At 42.1% G+C, this 21,329-nt stretch overlaps 1 protein-coding gene across 2 annotated transcripts in view; it reads left to right on the top strand.

The window, feature by feature from the left end:
- Eif3h (eukaryotic translation initiation factor 3 subunit H) overlaps positions 1-21,329 on the top strand; it is a 76,829-nt gene that overhangs the window by 5,473 nt on the left and 50,027 nt on the right. For both annotated transcript variants that reach the window (XM_052160808.1, XM_052160809.1), the window contains exon 2: positions 17,240-17,396. In XM_052160808.1, the coding sequence (XP_052016768.1) occupies positions 17,240-17,396 (157 nt within the window). The remainder of the gene's footprint in view (positions 1-17,239; positions 17,397-21,329) is intronic.

Below are 21,329 nucleotides of genomic sequence, written 5' to 3'. Positions count from 1 at the left end.
CTGGGCTGTTCCCTGGGGCCATGCTAATGTCCTAGGGCTTTGCAGAGCTGACTCTTGGCCCGGTCTTCTTGGGAGAGCAGGCCCTGAAGGCGTGAGAGCAGAAGAGCTGACCCTGAGGTTGTGAGGATGAGAGAGCTGGCCCTGCACCTAGAGTGGCAGCACAGTACAGCTGGCTCTGGTTGTGGGGGGGTGGGGGGCTGAGCCGGCCCAAGGGCATTAGAGTGTGAGAGTTGACCCTGTCCCTACAGCATTGTGTGAGCTAGCCTGGGCAGTGCTGGTGCTCACCTTGGAGTGGGTGCAGGAGAGCTGGCAGGCTGTCCAGGCCAGCTACCACCCAGGCCCGGGTCCAGGGCTTTGAGTTGGCCCACCCCAACATCTACCCCATCTGAGCACTGCTGGAGTGTGTGAAGGGGCCAGACCTACAGATCCAAGCTGCAGGATCTCCGTGGCACGGGCATCTGTATTAGTTTGGGTTCTCTAGAATCACAGAATGTATGGGCAGTCTCTATATAGTTAGGGAATTTGTTGATGATTTACAGTCTGTAGTCCAACTCCCCAAACATGGGCTGTGGATGGAAGTCCAAGGATCTAGCAGTTGCTCAGTCCCACGAGGCAAGCAGGCAAGGAAGAGTGAGTATATCTTCCTTCTTCCAATGTCCTTATATATTTCTAGCAGGTGTGGCTCAGATTAAAGGCTGTAGGTCTCCAACAGAGGGTGTGGCCAGATTAAAGGCGTGTGCCTCCATGCCTTTAATCCCAGATAATCTTGAACTCAGAGATCTGCTTGTCTTAATCTTCTGGATTCATAGCCACTATGCTTCAAGATCTCCATGCCAAGGTCCAGGTCAGAAACTTATATCTCTGAGCCTCCAGATTAGGATCATAGGTGAGCCTGCCAATTCTAGATTGTAGTTCGTTCCAGATATAGTCAAGTTGACAACCAGGAATAGCCACTACAATCCACCCCTTGTCAACTTGACACAAATACTATCTCATGTCCACATGAAACAATAACAAGGTCATGAATACGCCTAACATGATATAACTATTCCTTGTACAAACGCAAACGCATTGGTAAATTTACAAAGGGGCAATGTCCCTTGGGAACATTCTTTTAGTGTCTCAATACCAATTGATATATTTGGAAGAAAGACAAATGTATCTTTAACAAAATAAGATAGAAGCATTCATATTACTTATAATCCTCGTTTCTGCAACTGGTTACGTGGCTTTAGCTGGTACCCATTCTGTATTTCCTTCACCTTCAGCAAGCACCTCAGCAGGTCTTGGCTCTTTTCCTGGAAGATTGACCCATACCTTCATTCCTGATGGGTCCGTGTCCTTTGTCATCCTGCTTGGATTAGGCTGTTGTAGTTTCCCATTGACTTTAATCACAGGACATAGTAGTACTAAGAGACGACCTAGGGGATCTCCTGCACTCCAGACATAATCCTGCTTATCTCCATTGTGGAGAGGCAATCCAATTTCCCCATGGTAATCTGGATCTATCACCCCTCCTAACATTGTTATTCCTTTCTTAGCATGTTGGTTTAAGAGCATTAGAAGCCCAAAATGGCCAGGGGGAAGTCTGAGCTTCCTCCAGTTCAATGGAATGTTTGCTGTGGCTCCTGGTAGGAGCACTCCCCCCTCTGGAACCAAAACTTCTAGACCAGCAGAACCTAAAGTTGTGGGGACAGGAAGCAAAAATTTTCCTAGAGGGTCACTAGGAGTGATAGTGAGTGGAACTATTCCCTTTTCCACCCCTTGATTCCTGGACCCATGGATCCTGGCTATGGGAGAAACTGTACCATATATTGAACGCTGATTCAAAGCATATACTGCTTTCTGAAGAACTCTGTCCCAGCCCTCCATGCTGTTTCCACCTAATTGGCCCTGTAACTGTGTCTTCAAAAGGCCATTCCATCTTTCTGTCAGACCAGCTGCTTCAGGATGATGGGGAAGAACATGGTAAGACCAGTGAATTCCATAATTGTGGGCACTTCTCTGGCTGTGAAATGAGTTCCTTGGTCAGAAGCAGTACTGTGTGGAATATCATGACGACAGATAAGGCATTCTGTGAGTCCACAGATGGTGGTTTTGACAGAAGCATTACATGCAGGAAAGGCAAATCCATAACCAGAATAAGTATCTACTCCAGTAAGAACAAAACGCTGTCCTTTCCACAGGGGAAGTGGTCCAATATAGTCAACCTGCCACCAGGTTGCTGGCTGGTCACCTCGAGGAATGGTGCCATATCTGGGGCTCAGTGTTGGTTTCTGCTGTTGGCAGATCTGGCATTCAGCAGCAACTGTAGCCAGGTCAGCCTTGGTGAGTTGGAGGCTCTTGGGTTTCTGGTCATGCTGAGCCTCCGCCCCATTGCCTTCCTCAGTGGGCTCGTGGCGAGGCGAGTGCCGCTGGCTCTCCCACTGCGGAGAATTCCAGTCTCAGTTTTGACTCCTGAACGTTACTATTTAAAAAACCTTTCTCTGCTTCTAAAAATGAGGTGTTCTTGTTAGAATGAGTGTTACATCAATTCAGTTGGTTTCTGTTATTAGTGAGTCCACTCCGCCTAAGTCATCCAGGCTTGGTGACCATCTTTGATGATTCCTGGAGGGTTTCCTTGGAACCTCTGAAGATGATGTCCTAGCTCTCTGACTTACAGCTGTATTGCCCTCGTTTCCATTTCCACCTCTCATTCCCCATCTGTCCTAAGAACTTCATGTACCTTGTCTTACAGGCTGTTTTGTATTCGGCTGTCCCAGACAATGCTGTTTGTTGAGTAAACTTGCTTATAGGACACCTGTAGCACTAAAACTCAAAAAAACCCCATGGAAAAATCACTCTTCTAGCCAAAGTAAACGTACTTCACTGTGTGATAATTAAATTCTTTTTTCTGCTTTGGAGAGAAACTCGCCTCACATTCTATGCGCACGTACACAATCATCAGCTCATTCAGAGAGGTACCTCTGAACAGGAAGATAAACTTGCTTATGAGCTCATAAGCTTACTGTAGACTCCTGCCCCTCAACCCCCAATCCCCCAGGACAGGGTCTCTGTGTAGCTCTGGCTGTACTGGAATACCTGACTAGCCTTGCTCTGCCCACTGAGTGCTGGGGTTAACCCACCATGTGCACCACCATGCCTAGTATATTTTAATGTTGGAAGCAGGTCTGTTAACTGCACACGCATTGCACTGAGTGATTAATGCGTACACATAGAACACTGACCAAGAGAAAAAAAATGAGCAAGAAATGGAACAACCAGAGTTCCATCCAACCTTCCCAGACAGCTCTTAATTTATTACTCTTTAATGGTCAGGTTTACCTACCGTGTCCTGGGCCTCTTTTTAGCCAAGTACTAAAGTACTTGGTATCTGAGTGCCCCCAAATTTCAGAATGGCTTTTTAAGTAGTCAGTACATCTGAATGTACTGCAAGATTTTAAGGAGTAGACATTTTACATTTCTGGAATTTTATTTATTAATTTATTTTGTATGAGAGAAGAAATGAATTTAATCCCAGATAAGCCTTTCTGTCGATAATTTTACTTTTGAATAATTATTTTCCTGCTACACGTGAGAAAAATCCCAGCTTAGTGTTCCGTAAAATGTTATGAATGCTTGGGGATTAAGCCTGCTCGTTAGGTAACTCTTAATTTTGCTTGTGGACCTGAACATTTGGTTGTACCTTTGCGTTCTCTGTAGGACTAATGGTAGTAGAGCGAGAGAACTGTTACTCTGAAGAATTTCATGAAGTTGTGCTTCCGTTCTGTTTTTGAAAGCAATTAGTTGATTTAACTTTAACAATGTGAATCATCAGTAAGCATTAGATCCAAGAGAATAATCATGAAACATGCTCTTTTAAAATGAAGTATTATAGAGGTGATATTGATGAGCTATAGCGGGGAGTTGTAACCAATCTCATGTGTCAGGGGCAACATAACTACTCTCACCATTGAAGTCACTGAAGTTTATTCACATGAAAACTTAACAGCAATAATTTAAATCCCATTTCTTGTTTGACTCAGCCAGTTGTGAAATGGAACTCCTATCCCACTTGAGCTGTAAAATGTGTTAAATTTAAGACGAATGCAGGTTTCTGCTTTTTGAGTTTACATTTTGGCAATAACTACCTTCTTTGTTCAGTGTTAGAAAAAATGGTCCCGGCTTAACCAAGTAAGACAACTGGCAAGCCCAGATCTGGCCGTGAAAGAAGCCAGATTAAATGAAAGTCTAGATACTGACTTTACAGAATATGCTAAAGGAGATTTTGTGACATTACACTTTCTTTGAGAATAAAGTTCTTCTACAGTAATAGCTGCTCTTTGACAGAGATTGATGGGAAGACTTCAGGCTGTGGGCCTTACCTCCCCCCACCCCCACCCCCCAGGAGCTGCCCACCCCCACCCCCCAGGAGCTGCAGAAGCAGGAGAGCCAGCTAGGAATTGTGTATCTCCCTGAGCTCCTCAGCCGGCCTTGCCTGGGGCAGCTTGGGCCTACTGTTTGCTTTGAACTTTTAAAGAACTCATAGAATGGACATCACCATGATTTGTAGCTAGGAAAAGTGTTCTCTTAAATGAGATGTGTATAACAAATACAGAATATTTTGAGTAAAGTGGCTTTCTGAGACAGGGTGTAATGGAGACCAGACTGATTCCAACCAAGCTTGCTGTGTAGCCAAGGCTGGTCTTGTCCTCCTGCTCTGCCTGCCTCCACTTCCTAAGTGCTGGAATTATTGACCTGTACCCCTGTCCTGGTTTAGTTGCACTCTAAATTTTTAAATTTAGATTTTAAATAAGGTTGTTCATGGTAATAGGTATTATGAGCACTTTCACAGAATACCCCCCTCCTGAGTAGTTGCTTCAGTGTGGTGTCAGGTAGTTTTGTTGTTGTTTGTTGTTTCATTTTTCTTTTGTTGTTGTTGTTTTTTTTTTTTTTCTTTTGGTTTTTTAGTGGTTTGGCTTCTCTGCATAACAGAGCTCTGGCTGTCCTGTAACTCAGTCTGTAGACCAGGCTGGCCTCGAACCCATAGAGATCCATTAATCTGCCTCTGCTGGGATTAAAGGCATGCACCACCACATTCTGGTTTAGGTGGATGATTTTTAATAGCCACAATTTACATTTTGTCAAGCTTGAAAGAAAGCTTGGGGGAATGTAAGCATTCTAGAGCACAGCAGATCTTGGCAGACTTCACGCAGTGACTTAACGTTTGCTGGGCTGTTATTGTGGGGTAGCCATTGCAGTGTTGCTAGTGCTTACTGAGGACTTAATCGGTACTGTGTGTTGGGTAGGTAGGGTGGTAGGTAAGCCCAGTGTGTTTGGGCCCTCGTGACTAGGCAGCAGCTGGAAGGGGTGCTTAGATTTGGGACTGCTGAGCGTCCAGCTGGGTTTATTTATTTACTGGACGAATATGGTACTGTCTTGCCTCTGTTGTAGAGAACTTGGAACTAAAGGAGGGCCCTTGCTGTGGAAGGAGATTTATTTTCACTCCTTGTACAAATGCACTGTGCAGAAGAGCTAAGGGAATACTGGGAATGAGCTCAGGGGAAGAGAATGCGTCTAGAAGCCGCCGTGGGGCAGGTAGAGAAAACTGGGAGCTTGGTAGTCACGCAGTTTGAAGTTCACACCTATTGAGTTGCTGTATTTTGAGAAACTTTATTTTTGTGACATAAAGTGTTTGATTCTAAAATCTGAATAGCTAAGTGTGGGGGTCTGGAGTAATGGCTGAATGGTTAAGAGCTTCCATTGATGTTGCAGAAGTCTACAGTGTTCAGTTCCCAGCACACACATTGAGTGGGTCACAGCTGCATGTAACTCCTTCACCAGGGCCTCTGGACAGATGCACGCACATTGTCTCTTTTCTCTTAGAATGCCAAGAGGCTAGGACTGGCATAGGACCTTGTAATCCCAGCGCTTTGGAGGCAGAGGCAGGGGTGAAGGCGGCTGGAGTTGTTTATATGGAGAAGACTCTCAAAAGCTGCAACCAAAACCACGTGGAAAGTGTCTAACGTTCCACTCAGCTGTGGGGTGAGGCCTGCGAGATTGGTCTGCATGAGCTGAGTGAGTGTTAGGAACTTTGGTGGCAGTTGGCTCTGCCGAGCAGTTGAAGTGTGGCAGCCCTGGCCTTGGGCTTTTCTTTCTAAAGGTAAGTAATCCTCTCCCTCCTCCCCCTCCCATTTTCCTGCAGTGTGGGGCTGTGGTAAACAGTGCGAGTGTGCTCTTCACAGATTGCTCCAGATGTACCGTGAGAAACTGTTTTCATACCCAGTTCAGGGTGTAGCTTCTTTTTCTCACCAGTGTAGTAATATTTAATACAAGTTCCACATATAAGATAATGTGGTCACTTAATACCACCAGATTTACTTTTTAAGTTAATTTTGGTGGTTAAAAGATCTTAATAATTTTAGCGTGTGTGTGTGTGTGTGTGTGTGTGTGTGTGTGTGTGTGTGTAGTGTTTTTTAAACTGTTAACTGAATGAGTATTTCAGTGTTTGTTACTCTAGGTACACAGAGTGGGTTACCAGTGCTTCTCCTGAGCTCTGCCCTGTAAAGGTTATAGCACAATGGATGCTGTTGTACGGTTTTACTGCTGTGAACAGACACCATGACCAAGGCAGTTCTTATAAAGGACACCATTTAACTGGAACTGGTTTACAGGTTCAGACATTCAGTCCAGTATCATCAGCGTAGGCACATGGCAGCATCCAGGCAGGCATGGTGCAGGAGGAGCTGAGAGTTCTACATCTTCATCTGAAGCCTGCTCTAGAATACTTACTCCCAGGCACCTAGGACTAGGGTGTTAAAGGCTACACCCACAAAGCCACACCTACTCCAACAGGGCCACACCTCCCAACAGCCACTCCCTGGACCAAGCAATTATAAAACATCACAGATGCTATAGGCTAACAACTAGCTACTTAGGCATCACCTGGTTCTTTTTCGGACAGTCAGAAACCTGTTTTTCCTGGTGTTATTACTTTTAGCTTCTTTCTTTCTTTCTTTCTTTCTTTCTTTCTTTCTTTCTTTCTTTCTTTCTTTCTTTCTTTTTTTTTTTTTTGGCTTTTTTTTTTTTTTGGCTTTTTTTTGGCTTTTTTCGAGACAGAGTTTCTCTGTGTAGCCCTGGCTGGCCTCAGAAATCTGCCTGCCTCTGTCTCCCAAGTGCTGGGATTAAAGGCGTGTGCCACCGCCGCCCGGCTTTTAGCTCATTTCTAATCAGTTTAGTTCTTTGCTGCTAGCAGAGATTGAACCTTGGGCTCTGCGTGTGCTAAGCAAGTGCTGAACCACTGTCTACCACCTCACTTCCTTTTGAATATTGTAGTACAAAGTTGAATTGCTAGTTTGCAGATTTATATTTGACTCAGGTTAAGCTTCTCTTAAACAGGGCATTCTACTATCGGAAGCCAGTCTTTCTATTCCATTTAGAGCTTTCATAGTAGTGGCATGTCAGTGTGCATGTTATCTGATAATTTGAAGATGTGTGTGACATTTGAATAGAATTGTAGAATATGAAAAAGAGGTGTCCTACACAAAGAGCTATAGAAAACCAAGGAATGCTGAGAGTGGGAGAAATAGTTCTCCTTGGGGAAGAGCTTACCAAATGGTCAGCCCTGAAAATATATATACTCAGTATATATACTGAACAGGTTATATTGTTATATAGTTAGGAGTCTGTCTATGAGTGGGTAGGGATCGAGGGGTATGTGGGAGGCTTGAAGGGAGGAAAAGGAAGGAGGAAACGATTTATATAATTAAAAAAGAAAGAAATTTTAAGGTAGAATTTAGTCAATAGTTTTTTTGGCTTTAGTATTGCGGATTGTTTTCATCCTTTTAGGGCTAAGACTACTTAATTGTACTGTCAATGTTTTACTAGCAAACTGGTGGTTTGAATAAAAATGGCCCCCTTTGGCCCATAGGGAGTGGCGCTATTTGGAGGTGTGACATTGTTGGAGTAGTTGTAGCTTTCTTGGAGGAAGTCACTAGGTGTTAAGTCACTAGGTGTTACCTCAAGCAAGGGCTAGGGTCTCAGTCTCTTCTGCTGCCTGTGGATCACAATGTAGAACTCAGTTCCTTCTACAGCACGTGTCTGTCACCATGCTTCCTTCTATGATAATGGTCTAAACCTCTGACCCTGTAAGCCAGCTCCAATGAAATGTTTTCCTTTATAAGAGTTGCTGTGGGAAAAAAAAAAAGAGCTGCTGTGGTCAGTTGTCTCTTCACAGTAATAAAACCCTAAGACAAAAAAAAAAATTGAGCTCTGTGTAGCCTTGACTGTCCTGGGACTTGCTCAGTAGGCCAGGTTGGCCTCCAACTCACAGAGATCTGATTGTCTCCCAGCACTTGGGACTAAAGGGCTGCACACCTACTGCCCAGATACTAACAGACTTTTATGTAGCTGATAGTTTACTAACAACAGAACTGGCTAATTTGTGTCAACTTGACACAAGCTAGGAGGAACCTCAATTGAGAAAATCTCCTACCAGATTGGTCTATAGACAAATCTATAGTCATTTTCTTGATGGATGAGTGTGAGAGGACACAGCTCACTGTGTATGGTGTATCTCTTAGGCAAGTAGTCTTGGAAGATATACAAAAACAGGCTGAGCAAACCAGTAAGGAGCACTCTTCCATGGCCTCTGCATCAGCCTCTGACTCCAGTTCCTGCCTTGGGCTCATGCTGTGATTTCCCTGGGTAACAGACTGTAAGCTATAAGGCAAAATAAACCCAATCTTCTCCAACTTGCCTTAAAGTAGCAATAAAACCCTCTAACTGTGACACCCCAAAGGTGTTAAAGCTGCCCCAATGCCCAGCTTACAGTCAGCACTGTCCAGAAAGGAAATGGAATTCGTTTTGCTTTGTGAGGCTCCAAGCAACGGGTCACAGTGACGACTGTCTCTTAAATCCTTCCTCTTCACTTTTCATATTTGGTATATTTTGACTAGAAAACAAACATATGCTTATTATAATTAATGAAACATTAATTCTTATTGTCAAAGCACACAACTGCATTCACATAATAGGTGCTTTCTTTTTCATAAAAGCACATAACTATATTCACATAATATGTGTTTTCTTTTTTAAACTTTCTGTTTTAGATGTCGTGGGCATTCTCTTTTGGGCATTCATTGGATGTCAGATATTTTGGTGGTGCATGTGTTTGCTTGTTTTGTTGTGGGATACAGAGCTGGAACGCAGAGGTTCACGCATGCTCGGCAAACCCGCGCCCCTGGGCTAACTCCCCCATCCTTTTTATTTTTACTTATTTATTTACCTATTTATTTATTCTAGAACTGAACAACTTGGCATCACCAACTCTACCTCCCTTCTCTCCTCCCTCCTTCCTTTCCTCCTTTCCTTCCTTTCTTTATTTGTGCTAGCAATTGAACTTGGTAGCCTTCTATTGCTGAGGTGTATTTCTAGCCTTTTGATTAATTTGATACAATCTTACTAAGTTACTCAGGCTGGCCTCTAATTTGTGATCCTTGTGTTTTAGGTTTCTGGGGTTGTAGGCATTAAACTCCCGTCATCTCTAGGTGGTTTTTATTTTTTTTTATTTTTATTTATTTATTTATTTTTTTTTTTTGATGTCTTTAAAATAAAATTTACTGGGGCTGGATAGATGACTCGGTAGTTAAGAATACTGGTTGTTCTTGCAGAAGATCCAGATTTGGTTTCTAGCACCCACATAGCAGTTCACAACCGTCTGTAGCTCCATTTCCAGGGGATCCAGCATCTTCTTCTGACCTCCCAGGCTTCACGCTTCACACACATGTGTCATGTACAGGCATAGATGTAGGCAAATACTCAGTACATGCACATTCTAAATAATAAAAATAAAAAATTCAACTTACATATTTTATAAAAGCAGATATTGGCAGTTTAAGCACTGTCCCACGACCCAGGAGTGCAGTGCTGTGCGCTGTGCAGGCAGCTCTCTCTCCCTGGGTGACTGCTGCTGCGTCAGCTCTGCCTGCATGTGCTCTTGCTGCAGCCCTGGTGAAGCCACCTTGTCTCTTCTTGCGCTACCCCCTTTCTTTATGATTATTCCCCACAAACTAATCACAATCAGTTTTCCTTATTGTCATTAACGTCTTGTTTTGAAATTCTCCATGGTCAAACTTTTCAAGATGCATAAAACTTCCTTTGCCAGCGTGTTACGTATTCCTTTCTGAGTGTTCAGTAGAGGATCCAGATGCTCAGTCGTAAGTGATATAAAAAAGATTGAGTACAAAGGCAGGCATAATCCAACTGCTTTCTACAAAATAAGACATTAAAAAGAGTTTTGAAATGTAAGACAGTGTGATTTTCCTGTTCTGAATAAAAATAGTTTTAAAAATAAACTTTTCCCCAAAAGTCTAAAAGTGCCATTTTTTGACCCATGAGTAAATAATTTGTTTTGGAAAAGTTACTTTCATAAGAATGCAGCTTATGCATATGCATAGTGTATTCATTACTGTTTTTAAAGAGAAATGTCAGAATTTCTGTTTCATTTTTTGACATGAAATTATCAGTACTGAAGTTTTGGGGGTTGTCCTCAGTTTTAAGAGCTTAGCGGTTTAGAAGAGTGTTGAGCGCTATGGGATCTGCATGAGTTTATTTTTTGTTCCCGGTTTCTATCCCAGAGCTCCTACAACTCTTAGGGCTTTGAGTGACAGGAAGGGCTTTTGTTCGTGCTCAGCCCTCTGATCACATCGGAGTTGGTGTTCATGAGGTGATGCAGGATGAGGCTGGCCTGCATACAGAGACCAGAGTGTTGAACTTGGCTCCTGATTAGGGAAGGCGTTGGGTCATCTGGAGATGAGTGTAATCTACTGAAGATCAGTAAAAATAAGACAGAGCACCCCCACCCCACCCTACCCCACACTGACCAAAGATGCAAGCCTTGCTGCGTGTAGAATCTCAATAGTTGGAGTCCTGGGAGAGCTGTAGACTTAGAGCCACCACTCCTACTGCTGTCTCTTGCCCTGGCCAGTTCTTCTTTCTTTCTTTTTTAAATGAAACTAGCAAATATTAAGTTATGTGTTTCCCTAGATTCTGTAAACCCTTTAAAACAGGTGGTTAAACCTGAGAGGGATATTGTGGGAATCCCAGATTTATAGTTGATGGTCAGAAGTACCTGAGGCCTGGTGGTGTGGGATGGAACTCTTACCCCTTGGCATCTGATACTAACTTCAGGTAGAATTATCTTGAGGTTGGACACACCAAGGTGGTGGGGAGAGAACTGGGGACTTGGTTGGTGTGGAACATCTCACATTTCAGATAAGAACAAAGGGAACCTGTATTTGAGAGTAGCTGTTCTAAAAATTGGGACCTCATGAAAGCATAGACTGTATTTATTTGGCTTCATTTTATGAGAGAGGTGTGAGAGGTGTCTTGGCTCTGGAATTAAGTCAGTAAATATCTGAGTAAAAAGTGAATTACTGAGGGAATGACACAGGAGCCTGGTAAGTCCATGCAGAAGGCGCAAGCCTTCTCTAGCTAGTGTTCTTCAAAGACCTGGATTTGATAGAAAACAGTTATTTGTCCAAAAGCATTATCTGCATTTTGGTAAGATTTAAAGTCTTTCTTCTTAGGACATAAAGAAAGCCCCATCCTTACCCTCCTTTTCAATTAAAGTCTTATGTAGTCTAGGTTAAAGACTACTTTATATAGATGACCTGGAATTCAAAGTATTACACACTCACTGGGAAAGCTTCCAGTATATTTACTGGGAGGTCTTAGGGAATCATGGGAAGTTTTACTCATCCTTGCTAACACATAAAATTTAAGCATTACTGATTGCTAGTATGATAGCTATTTTGCATTAGTATAAATATATTTCTCCCTATATGTTTTAAACATTTTGTTTGTTTTTATTTATTTTGTTTTTTACAGGGGTTTTTATGTAGTTCTGGCTGTCTTAACTCAGTATGAAGACTGGCCTGGCCTCAAATTTACAAAGATCTACATGCCTCTGCCTCCTAAATGCTGGGATTAAAAGTGTGGACCACCATTGCCTGGCTTGTCTTTGACATTTTAATGAAAAGAAATTTTTTGTACAATTTTATGTTTCCTTCTCCCTGTCCCCAGATTTTTGTCACTTCCCTACCAACCAAACTCTTTCTTGTTCTCTTTAAAAGAAAACAAAAACAAGAAACAAGCTACAAAACAAAAAATAGAAATTAAAATAAACAAGCAAAAGATCAATAAGATAGAAAAAGTCCAAAGCAAAACAAGACAGAAAAATTAGCACTACTGTTGAATTGGCTTTCCCTACTCCTGGAAAAGGGGTCTGTACTGAAGTGTGGTTACCGCACTCAGTGAGACTTTGAGTTCAAATGTGTAGCAACCCACTTGTGTCCAGAAGACACTTTCCTTGGCATCCTCCATCACTTCTGACTCTTACAATCTTTCCACTTCCTCTTCTGCATGGATCCCTGAGCTTGGAGGTCACTCCATACTTTTGAGGATACTTCTATCTTAAATAAAATTATTTGTAGTTTTTAGACTTTGAATCAAAGTGAAGTTGTGTTTTGTTTCCTTTTAAAAGCTAGCCGCTCTTCTTATGTTCCTGAAGATTAGGTAATAACCTGCCTGTTTTGCTCTTTCACGGTGTGCATTAGTGATCTACACAAAAGTGTTCCCTTTAGGGGGTTGTCTGAGCAGACATGGGCAGTATTGTGCTGGTAGGACTCCTTGCCTTATTCCAGGCAAACCTCAGAAGTCTTCAGGATGGTTCTAGAGGCAACTCAGGATTCCGAGAACAGCAGTTGGATACTTGGTGGGCAGGGCAAATTGAGTAGATAAAACATTGAGACTGAGTATGACGACATTTCAGAGTCTTAGGTCTGTCATAGTGCCTGTGTCTCCCAGGCAGAGTGTATAGCGGAATGTCCATTGTGCTCACTTAAAAGATTGTAGTCAGCACTTGTCTTGGTCAGCTCATGGCCCTTAGAAGAAAGAAAGAAAGCTCATGACATTACAGTTTTTTGAAGAGTTAAACCAAAGTAAAGCCAGAGGAAAGCTGGATCATGTTCATTAAAAGTTAGAGTAGGACTGGAGAGATGGTGCAGGTGCTAAGAGCACTTATGCTTTTGCAGAGGACCCAAGTTTTGTTCCCAGCACCCATATCTGGTGACTCACAACTGCAGCTAACTCCAGCTCTAGGGGACCCAGTGACTTCTGGCTTTCACACTCATGAGCAGATACATAGGCACACACACCTACATATAAGTTAAATTATAATTAAAATATTAAAGTTAGGTGTTATAGACACATGGAGAATCTAAACTCAAAGTTTCCCCAAAAGTATACACATTTAGCTCAGATCAGTTAACTCTGACTTCAGAGATTAGGATTGGACACAAGTGTATTTTAGGGCTTCCTAGATGGCTCTTAATACATACTTAGTAGGGGGGCATTTATTCTGAAAAAGTTTGTACATTATTTGTTGAGCTACAAATGATGTAGGGCTCCGATATGTGGGGAGTCATTTGTGACACATTAAAAATAAAATATATGCCGGGCACTGTTGGCCCACGCCTGTAATCCCAGCACTTGGCAGGCAGAGGCAGGTGGATTTCTGAGTTTGAGGCCAGCCTGGTCTACAGAGTGAGTTCCAGGACAGCCAGGGCTACACAGAGAAACCCTGTCTCGAAAAAAACCAAATCCAAAAAAACCCCCAAAAACCAAAACCAAACAAACCCCCAAAACCCACAAACCAACAAAATATATTAAGGGAGTATGTTTTTTTGTTTGTTTGTTTGTTTGTTTGTTTTGGAGACTTCTGTGCATCAGTTTTGAAAGTAAGAACAGGGAGCCTTGACATCCATAAATAGGATTAATTAAATATCTCAGCACTGTCTTATGGAAAGAAACATGGGTGATTGGAGAAAAGTGAGCACTTGAACCTGGCTGGACATGGGTTGGTGCGGGTGGACATGCCCAGCTGCAGCTCCTGAGACTGCTGCCGAACGAGAAAAAGCTGCTCGCTCGCTCGCGGTCCTACAGCAGCTGCACACTCGCTGTTCAGGGACCAGGGCGCGATTCAATCACCGTCACAGTTTCTTCACAGATTTTCTGCTGCCTGGCCTTGTAAGCTTGTCTGCTCTTTCATTTGTCCACCCCTCAGTGTGTAGCCATAGTTACAGGGACCCGTCCAGAAGATGCTGATACTGCATCCTAACTGTCTAGCCTTTGTTATAAATATGCTTAGCACACCTACACTTTGTCAGTTTCTCTGAAATACCTTAAAGTGTCAAGGCTTACCTAAATAGAGTCATTGATGTCAGCTTCCCTGTTTCTCAGAGAAGATAGGAAAATGGTGTAATTGGCTTTATGAAAAGGTAGCTGTAAGGACTCAGTCACTCATGCATGTGAGGCATTGAGTTGGGGGCTGGTGCTTCAGGACTTCCTGTGAGGTTTATTATCCGGTTCTGGAGCAAACTGCATGTGCCGGTGTCTGTGCTAGTGTTCAGGTACAGTGCTGAGCAGAGCAGCCCTTCATTTGTATGAGCCTTTGGGAGGGAATGCAAGAAGCAGAATGTTGATACTTCCAGATCCCACGCAGCTATAAACGTTTTAAACACATGTATATGACACAGTCTTGGTTTTGTAGAATTATAAAATATGGTGCCAATTTGTTCTAGTCAGAAATTTCTGTTTTCTTTATTTTGTTCATTCAATTGTTCTTTTTTTCAGTTTTTTTCAAATAATTTAGAGGGGCTGGAGAGATGACTCAGCAGTTAAAAGGGCTTATTGCTCTTGCAAAGGACCTGTGTTTGGTTTCTACCACCCACAGGGTGGCTCACAGCTACTCCCTAACTCCAGGTGCCAGGGATCTGATGCTCTCCACTTCTGGCCCCCATGGCCTCCTGCACACATATGATGCATGTAAAGTAACAAAGACACATACATAAAATAATTAAGATTAAAATATAATTTGCAGACAAGAAAGCATGAGAAATTGGGACGAAATATAGATAGGTGTAGGTTTCTCAAGAAAGATACACTTTTTCTTTTCTTTAATCCCCCTGTACTGGCTGGTTTTGTGTGTCAACTTGACACAGGCTGGAGTTATCACAGAGAAAGGAGCTTCAGTTGGGGAAGTGCCTCCATGTGATCCAGCTGTGGGGCATTTTCTCAATTAGTGAGCAAGTGGAAAGGGCTCCTTGTGGGTGGTACCACCTTTGGGTTGGTGTTCTTGGGTTCTATAAGAGAACAGGCTGAGCAAGCCAGGGGAAGCAAGCCAGTAAGGAACGTTTCTCCATGGCCTCTGCATCAGCTCCTGCTTCCTAACCTGCTTGAGTTCCAGTCCTGACTTCCTTTAGTGATGAACTGCAATGTGGAAGTGTAAGCTCAATAAACCCTTTCCTCCCCAACTTGCTTCTTGGTCATGTTTGTGCAGGAATAGAAAGCCTGACTAAGATATCTCCCTTTCCCCTTTTTTGTTCGCTGTTGTAATTTTAAGCTTGTGAAGGATTTCTACTGTATTACTTGAATAAAACATTGATGGTTTAGTACCTTAGGGTTTAGGTATGTATGAAGTGTCTTTCCAAAAACTTGAATGTTCAAAGCTGAATTGTCCCCGATGGGCATTGGGACATTCTTGGGTCATAAGGCTTCTGGCTTAATCAGTTAATCCTCTGTTGGATTCATTGATGGTGGTGTTGAGAAGAAGTGGAAATTTACGAGGTGGGGCTTGGCTGAAGAAATAAATACCTGAGTGCCTGCTCTGAGTGGCTGATCTTTTCTTTTCCTATTTGCTGCCACAGAGACATTAGCTCAGGCAACTCCACTGTGCCATCCAGAGGATGCTCTGCCTCACTCCTCTGGACATGTGTTGGAGCCTCTGAAACCATGAGCTGAAATAAGCTATCCTTCAAAGTTGTCTATCAGGCAGCTTGCCACAGCAACACAAAATATACATTGTGTGCGGGTCTATTGCTTTGCATCCCTCTGACAAACACCAGGGAAAAAATGACTTAACAGAAGAAAGTTCTTGGCTTCAGAGGGTCAGTTAGCGGTTGCATGGCGAGTGTGTGAGTAGAGCACCATTGTGGTGCATGTTGACCTCAGGAAGGTGGAGAAACCCTGGAAGGACTGGGGACTAGGGACCAGGTATGTATTTCCAAGCCATTCTCCCAGGAACCTGTATCTTCCAGTTAAGTCCAACCCCCTGAACCTCCAGAAATTACTATCATGGTTGGGGCACAGGAGTCTGGGGCCCTATCACATTCATCCACAGCAGTGAGAAAGCAGGGAGACCATACAGTTTCAAGTGAGGAATGAAACTGCTCAGGTTTGACAAGGATTGGCTTTGAGTTGTTTTTGAATGCTATCTTTCATGAGATCGAAATGGCAGGATCATACACATACCATACCAAATTTATTACACATAGCAAATTTATTACTTTGGTGATAAAGTCTTTTTGTTTTGGCCAGTTCTGAATGCTGTCGATATTGCATTCTTAAATTTGAAATATTATTTATTGAGACGGAACACTAGCGATTCCCTGGTTTATCTTTTCTCGGAAGACTACTGGTTTACTACCTGGCAATCCTTTGCTACTTGAGTATCTACTCTTTGTGAGAACTTTTCCAGACACACGAATTTATTGAACCCAATTTGTCCTCATCACAGAGCTGTAAGCTTTCCCTCCTATGACTAACCTGAACTTACTCATTTCTCTGTCTGCTGTATTTATGTAGCAGACAGTCAGACTTCTATGCATTGTCCATCTCATCTGGGTGTGTTTAATGGGTTTATAAGGAAACACATTGGGGCTGTTCAGGAACGCCCGAGAGAGTATGAGGTAGTTTTTGATGCTTCACCTGCAGCTGCTTGTTTAAATACTTTAATAGCTTTCTACAGCCTAACTTGTTCTAAGAAAGGAAATAAGGTTATTCTGACCCTGCTTTTTGGTGAAAATACACTGGTTCTGGGCATTAACACACACCTTTTGCATATATAGATATTGGTTTTTAAGGAATCTGTTGTAACTTTTAAAAATCTACATTAATTTCACATGTCTCCTGATATCTGCTTACTTTATTTTAACAAAGGTCTAATTATCTCATTAATAGGGTTAGGTATCCAAGAACCTCATGTGAGCTTTTTTTAAGTAAGGCTAAAGGAAATGATTTGCAAGACAAGTATGTATTTTTGTGGTTGTGCAAACTCACTAGTGGTTTTTATTTTTCCCTTACAAATAAGTAAAACATAAAAGAGTATGGTTTTTAAGTTCTCTTTTGTATTTTCTTTTAGGTAGTATTAAAGATAATCAAGCATTATCAAGAAGAAGGACAAGGAACTGAGGTTGTTCAGGGAGTGCTCCTGGGTCTGGTTGTAGAAGATCGGCTAGAGATTACCAACTGTTTCCCGTTCCCCCAGCACACAGAGGATGATGCTGACTTTGATGAAGGTAAGGCTGTGGACCGCTTAGCACAGTGTGTCTTAGCAGTGTGTACAAATGATGTTAGCTCATTTCCCAGTGTAACTGTCATCTCTTACTGGGTTAACTTAAATCTTGTTTTTTGAGTTTCTGGGAAAAATGACATGTCTGCAATGGGAATTTGTATAAAAAAAGTTTATTACTTTGTCCTGTTTGGCATCCATTGTCTTCTGTTTTAAAGTGCTTAAGAAGAGGTAAGTGTTGCTAGTTGTTTTAGGAAGATTATTTTTGTAGTTTAAGGATTATACCAGACACAGACACTTAAAAGGCAGAGGCAGGTAGATCCTTTGAGTTTGAGGCCAGCCTGGTCTATACAGCGAGAGCCAGGGCTTTGTTATAGAAAGAGACCCTGTGTCACACACACACACACACACACACACACACACACACACACACACACAAATCAAAACAAAATCAAGTTGAAAATAATTTTTCACTTTCTTGAACTTTTAGGATACAATTTATATGTAATTTCTTTAAATTAAAACATTTTTGCTTAAAGCACATGACATAATTTTTATCATAACCTTTTTTATACATGTCAGTAGATCTTTAGGAAGTTTCTCATAAGTGACACTATCTATTGACATTTCTGTCTTACCTCTGACAATCACCGTCTGTCTTGCTTTGTGTGACTGCCCTTAAAGTGACTGTTAAGTTGAATCATGCAGACTTTGAGACACTTTCCAAGTTTCATCTACTTTATAGCATATAACAAGATTTTTTTTTAAAGATATTTTATGTGTATATATGTATGTGTGCGTGTGTTTGATGTAGGCTTTGGAAACCAAACACCAGACCTGTGCCATGTCTCCTACAAGAAAATCTTTTATTTATTTGTTGACAGTTTTATCCATATGACCCAAGGAGTCCAGTTAGTGCTGCCTGCTAGAAAGTTGACTGTTGTGGCCTTGACCTTTCAGGTCACCATAACTACAGTGAGGTCACAAGTGCAGTGGCACTATCATGTCAGGAAGACAGCATCTTCACAGCGCTCCTACTTCCCCTGCAGCTTGAAGAGTGTTCTTGCTTTGTCTGTGTGTGTAGGGAGTATGTTAGGGCTGGGCGAGTTACCTTTTCTTAGTTCCTTATCAGTTCCAAAGCCTCAGCATCGCTGCCCCACTGCAGAAAGAGTTTTTTCTGGCCAAGGCTGAGAACAAAACTGGTGTGTAGGTGTAGACATAAGTATTTATGGCCTCTGACCGAATGCTCATTTAGCACCAGTTGTAGGCTCCCACTAGCTCTACAGCCTCCAGAGCCTTGGGCTTTTGGCCAGGTTTCTAGAACTAGCCATGAGTTCCCACTGCCATAAAGTGGTTGTCCCCCCACACCCTCATGCCTCTGGCGCGTCAGCAGGCACATCCTGCCTGCAAAGTGGGACTGTGTACTCGGGCTCCAGCCTGGGGGTGATGTTCTCTGTGGCCTGCATCGTACCTCTTGGTGGACACTGATGTTGAGCCCCCCCCCTTCTCTCTCTCTCTGGCAGTTCCCTGCTCTCTGTTAGGGACTGGTTCTAGGACTCCCCCCTTAAATATACAATTTCTTGGATGCTCAACTCCTTTTATGTCAAGCTGTATAGTATTCACATGCCAGCTATGACCTTCTTGAAATCATCGCTTTACTCAGTTGTGTAACGTGAGGAGTTTACAGTACATGGCTGAAAGAATGATGAACAGGAAAGGTCTATAAATGTGCACTACAGGCACAAACTCTTTCCCACATACATTTGCTCGGAGATAGGTTGAATTCCTAGCTGTGGGTCCTGGGGATATGGAGGCTTATTCTACTTGACAGCTTTAACCTTTTTCTTCTTTCTTTCTTTCTTTCTTTCTTTCTTTCTTTCTTTCTTTCTTTCTTTCTTTCTTTCTTTCTTTCTTTCTCTCTCTCTCTCTCTCTCTCTCTCTCTCTCTCTCTCTTTCTTTCTTTTTTTTTTTTTTTTGGTTTTTTTGGTTTTTTGGATTTGGTTTTTATCCAGACAGGGTTTCTCTGTGTAGCCCTGGCTGTCCTGGAACTCACTCTGTAGACCAGGCTGGCCTCAAACTCAGAAATTCACCTGCCTCTGCCTCCCAAGTGCTGGGATTAAAGGCGTGCTCTACCACCACCTCCGCCTGGCAACCTTTTCCCATTTTAAAATTAAATGTTTAAAATCAATTTGCAACTCTGTAGTTCTTAGAGAGATAATCATTGCACATATCTTTTGTTCCGTGGGGCTCCTTTTCTCTTTGTTGATTGTTTCCCCTTTGCTCTGTGCTTGTAAAGTTTGATATGTTTGTCTTTTTCACTTGTTGACTTGTTTATTTAGTTACATTGAAACTATTGACAAATTTAATATTCTTTTTTCCTGTTCTAGAATTTTATGGTTTTAAATATTAAATTGTATTTATACGATTTAGTGTTAACTTTTGTCAGTATGTAAAGTAAGGGCTCAGGTTTGCCATCCTGAAGAAGACACTAACCCTTTCCTTTGAGCTGTTCTGTTATCGTTGTTGATCATTTGACCATAGATAAGGCTAAGGCTTGACTTCCAGACTTTCTTTTCTGTTGACCTGTTTCAATATCTGTCCTCATACTGCTAATCCCACCAAACACAAGTAAAGATCATTATTACTTGAATTATTTGGTCAAATTATGCAAGCTTTATTTTCTGTCAGGTAAAGTTATCTCCCTAAAGTGTTTGAAAAAATTAGCATTAAACATCTGAGACAGCGGGGCTTATATAGCCCTCCAAAACCTCAAGGCTAGGGGTTCTCACGGGGTTCTAAGTTCTAATAGGAACTTAGCTGACCTTTAGAATTGTTGGCACAGCATCTTATCAGTGTGGAAGTGGGGGTGTGGAGGGCAGGGTATAGGGTGTGGAACATGTCAGATTCCAGAAAATGGGTCAATACCTGGTCAAATCCAAGTTTTATAGAAAACAGAAATGGATTTATTTTAACCTTGTAATAAGATGGCTTCTGATCTTAAAATGGAGTTAGGCTGGTCCAGCAATACAAGAACATACCTTATGTTACTTAGTTTTGGGATGCCTTATTTTGTTTTGATTGTTTTATGAGACAAGGTTTCTCTGTGTAGCCTTAACTGTCCTAGAACTCTCTGTAGTCCAGGCTGACCTTGAACTCAGAGAAACTGATCTGCCTGTGCCTCCTGAGTGCTGGGATTAAGGTGTGTGCCACACCTGAAAACTAGAATTCTGATAGGGATTACATTGAACTTGTAGGTGATGGAAAAGTGATGGCAAATCTTTGGTCTCCTTGGTTAAGTTTATTTGTAAATGTACTTATGATAGTGAAGTGGATAGTTTTCTCACAAATTTTTTAAAATGAAACTTTAAAAAAATTGTTGTTGGAAGGCACACATGCCACAGAATGTGTGTGTGTCAGAGGTCAGCTTTGCCGTTCCACCCTCGTGGACTCTGGAGATCCAGCCAAGGCTGTCAGGCTTGCACGATGAGCCGCTAGTTGTCTCTCATGCTTTTTGATATAACTTTTAACTGGTTACTTTTTAAAAACTCAGTTACTTTTAACTTAATAACTGTCACTGTTTTACTTATTAGCCTCTTAGAGAAGCAACTTGAGCATATTATAAATGTAAGGTATATTTTTGCAGAGGCTGATTCCCACCATTCATCTGGAAATCAGTTTTCATTTAGTATCTCTGGAAAAGTCACATACCTGCTTTTGAGTCATTTTAAAACTTCTGTATAAAATGCATTTTTTCCCCTGTTTTAAGCAGGCCAGTTTTCATCTGGATTACTGTAAACTTAAACACCTTTGGTAGGATTAATTTGGGGTTTGTGTGTAGTCTGTTAATAGCATTACCAGAGAGATCAATTTCTCTATTCAGCATATCTGGAAATAATTTAATATTCACTATTTCAGGACTAAGGGACAAGTGGTTGTTGAT

Source organism: Apodemus sylvaticus, chromosome 17 (assembly GCF_947179515.1).
Source record: "Apodemus sylvaticus chromosome 17, mApoSyl1.1, whole genome shotgun sequence".
In the NCBI taxonomy this organism is placed as follows: domain Eukaryota; kingdom Metazoa; phylum Chordata; class Mammalia; order Rodentia; family Muridae; genus Apodemus; species Apodemus sylvaticus.
Note: the sequence above shows the minus strand (reverse complement) of the source record. Positions and strands in the feature narration are given on the sequence as shown.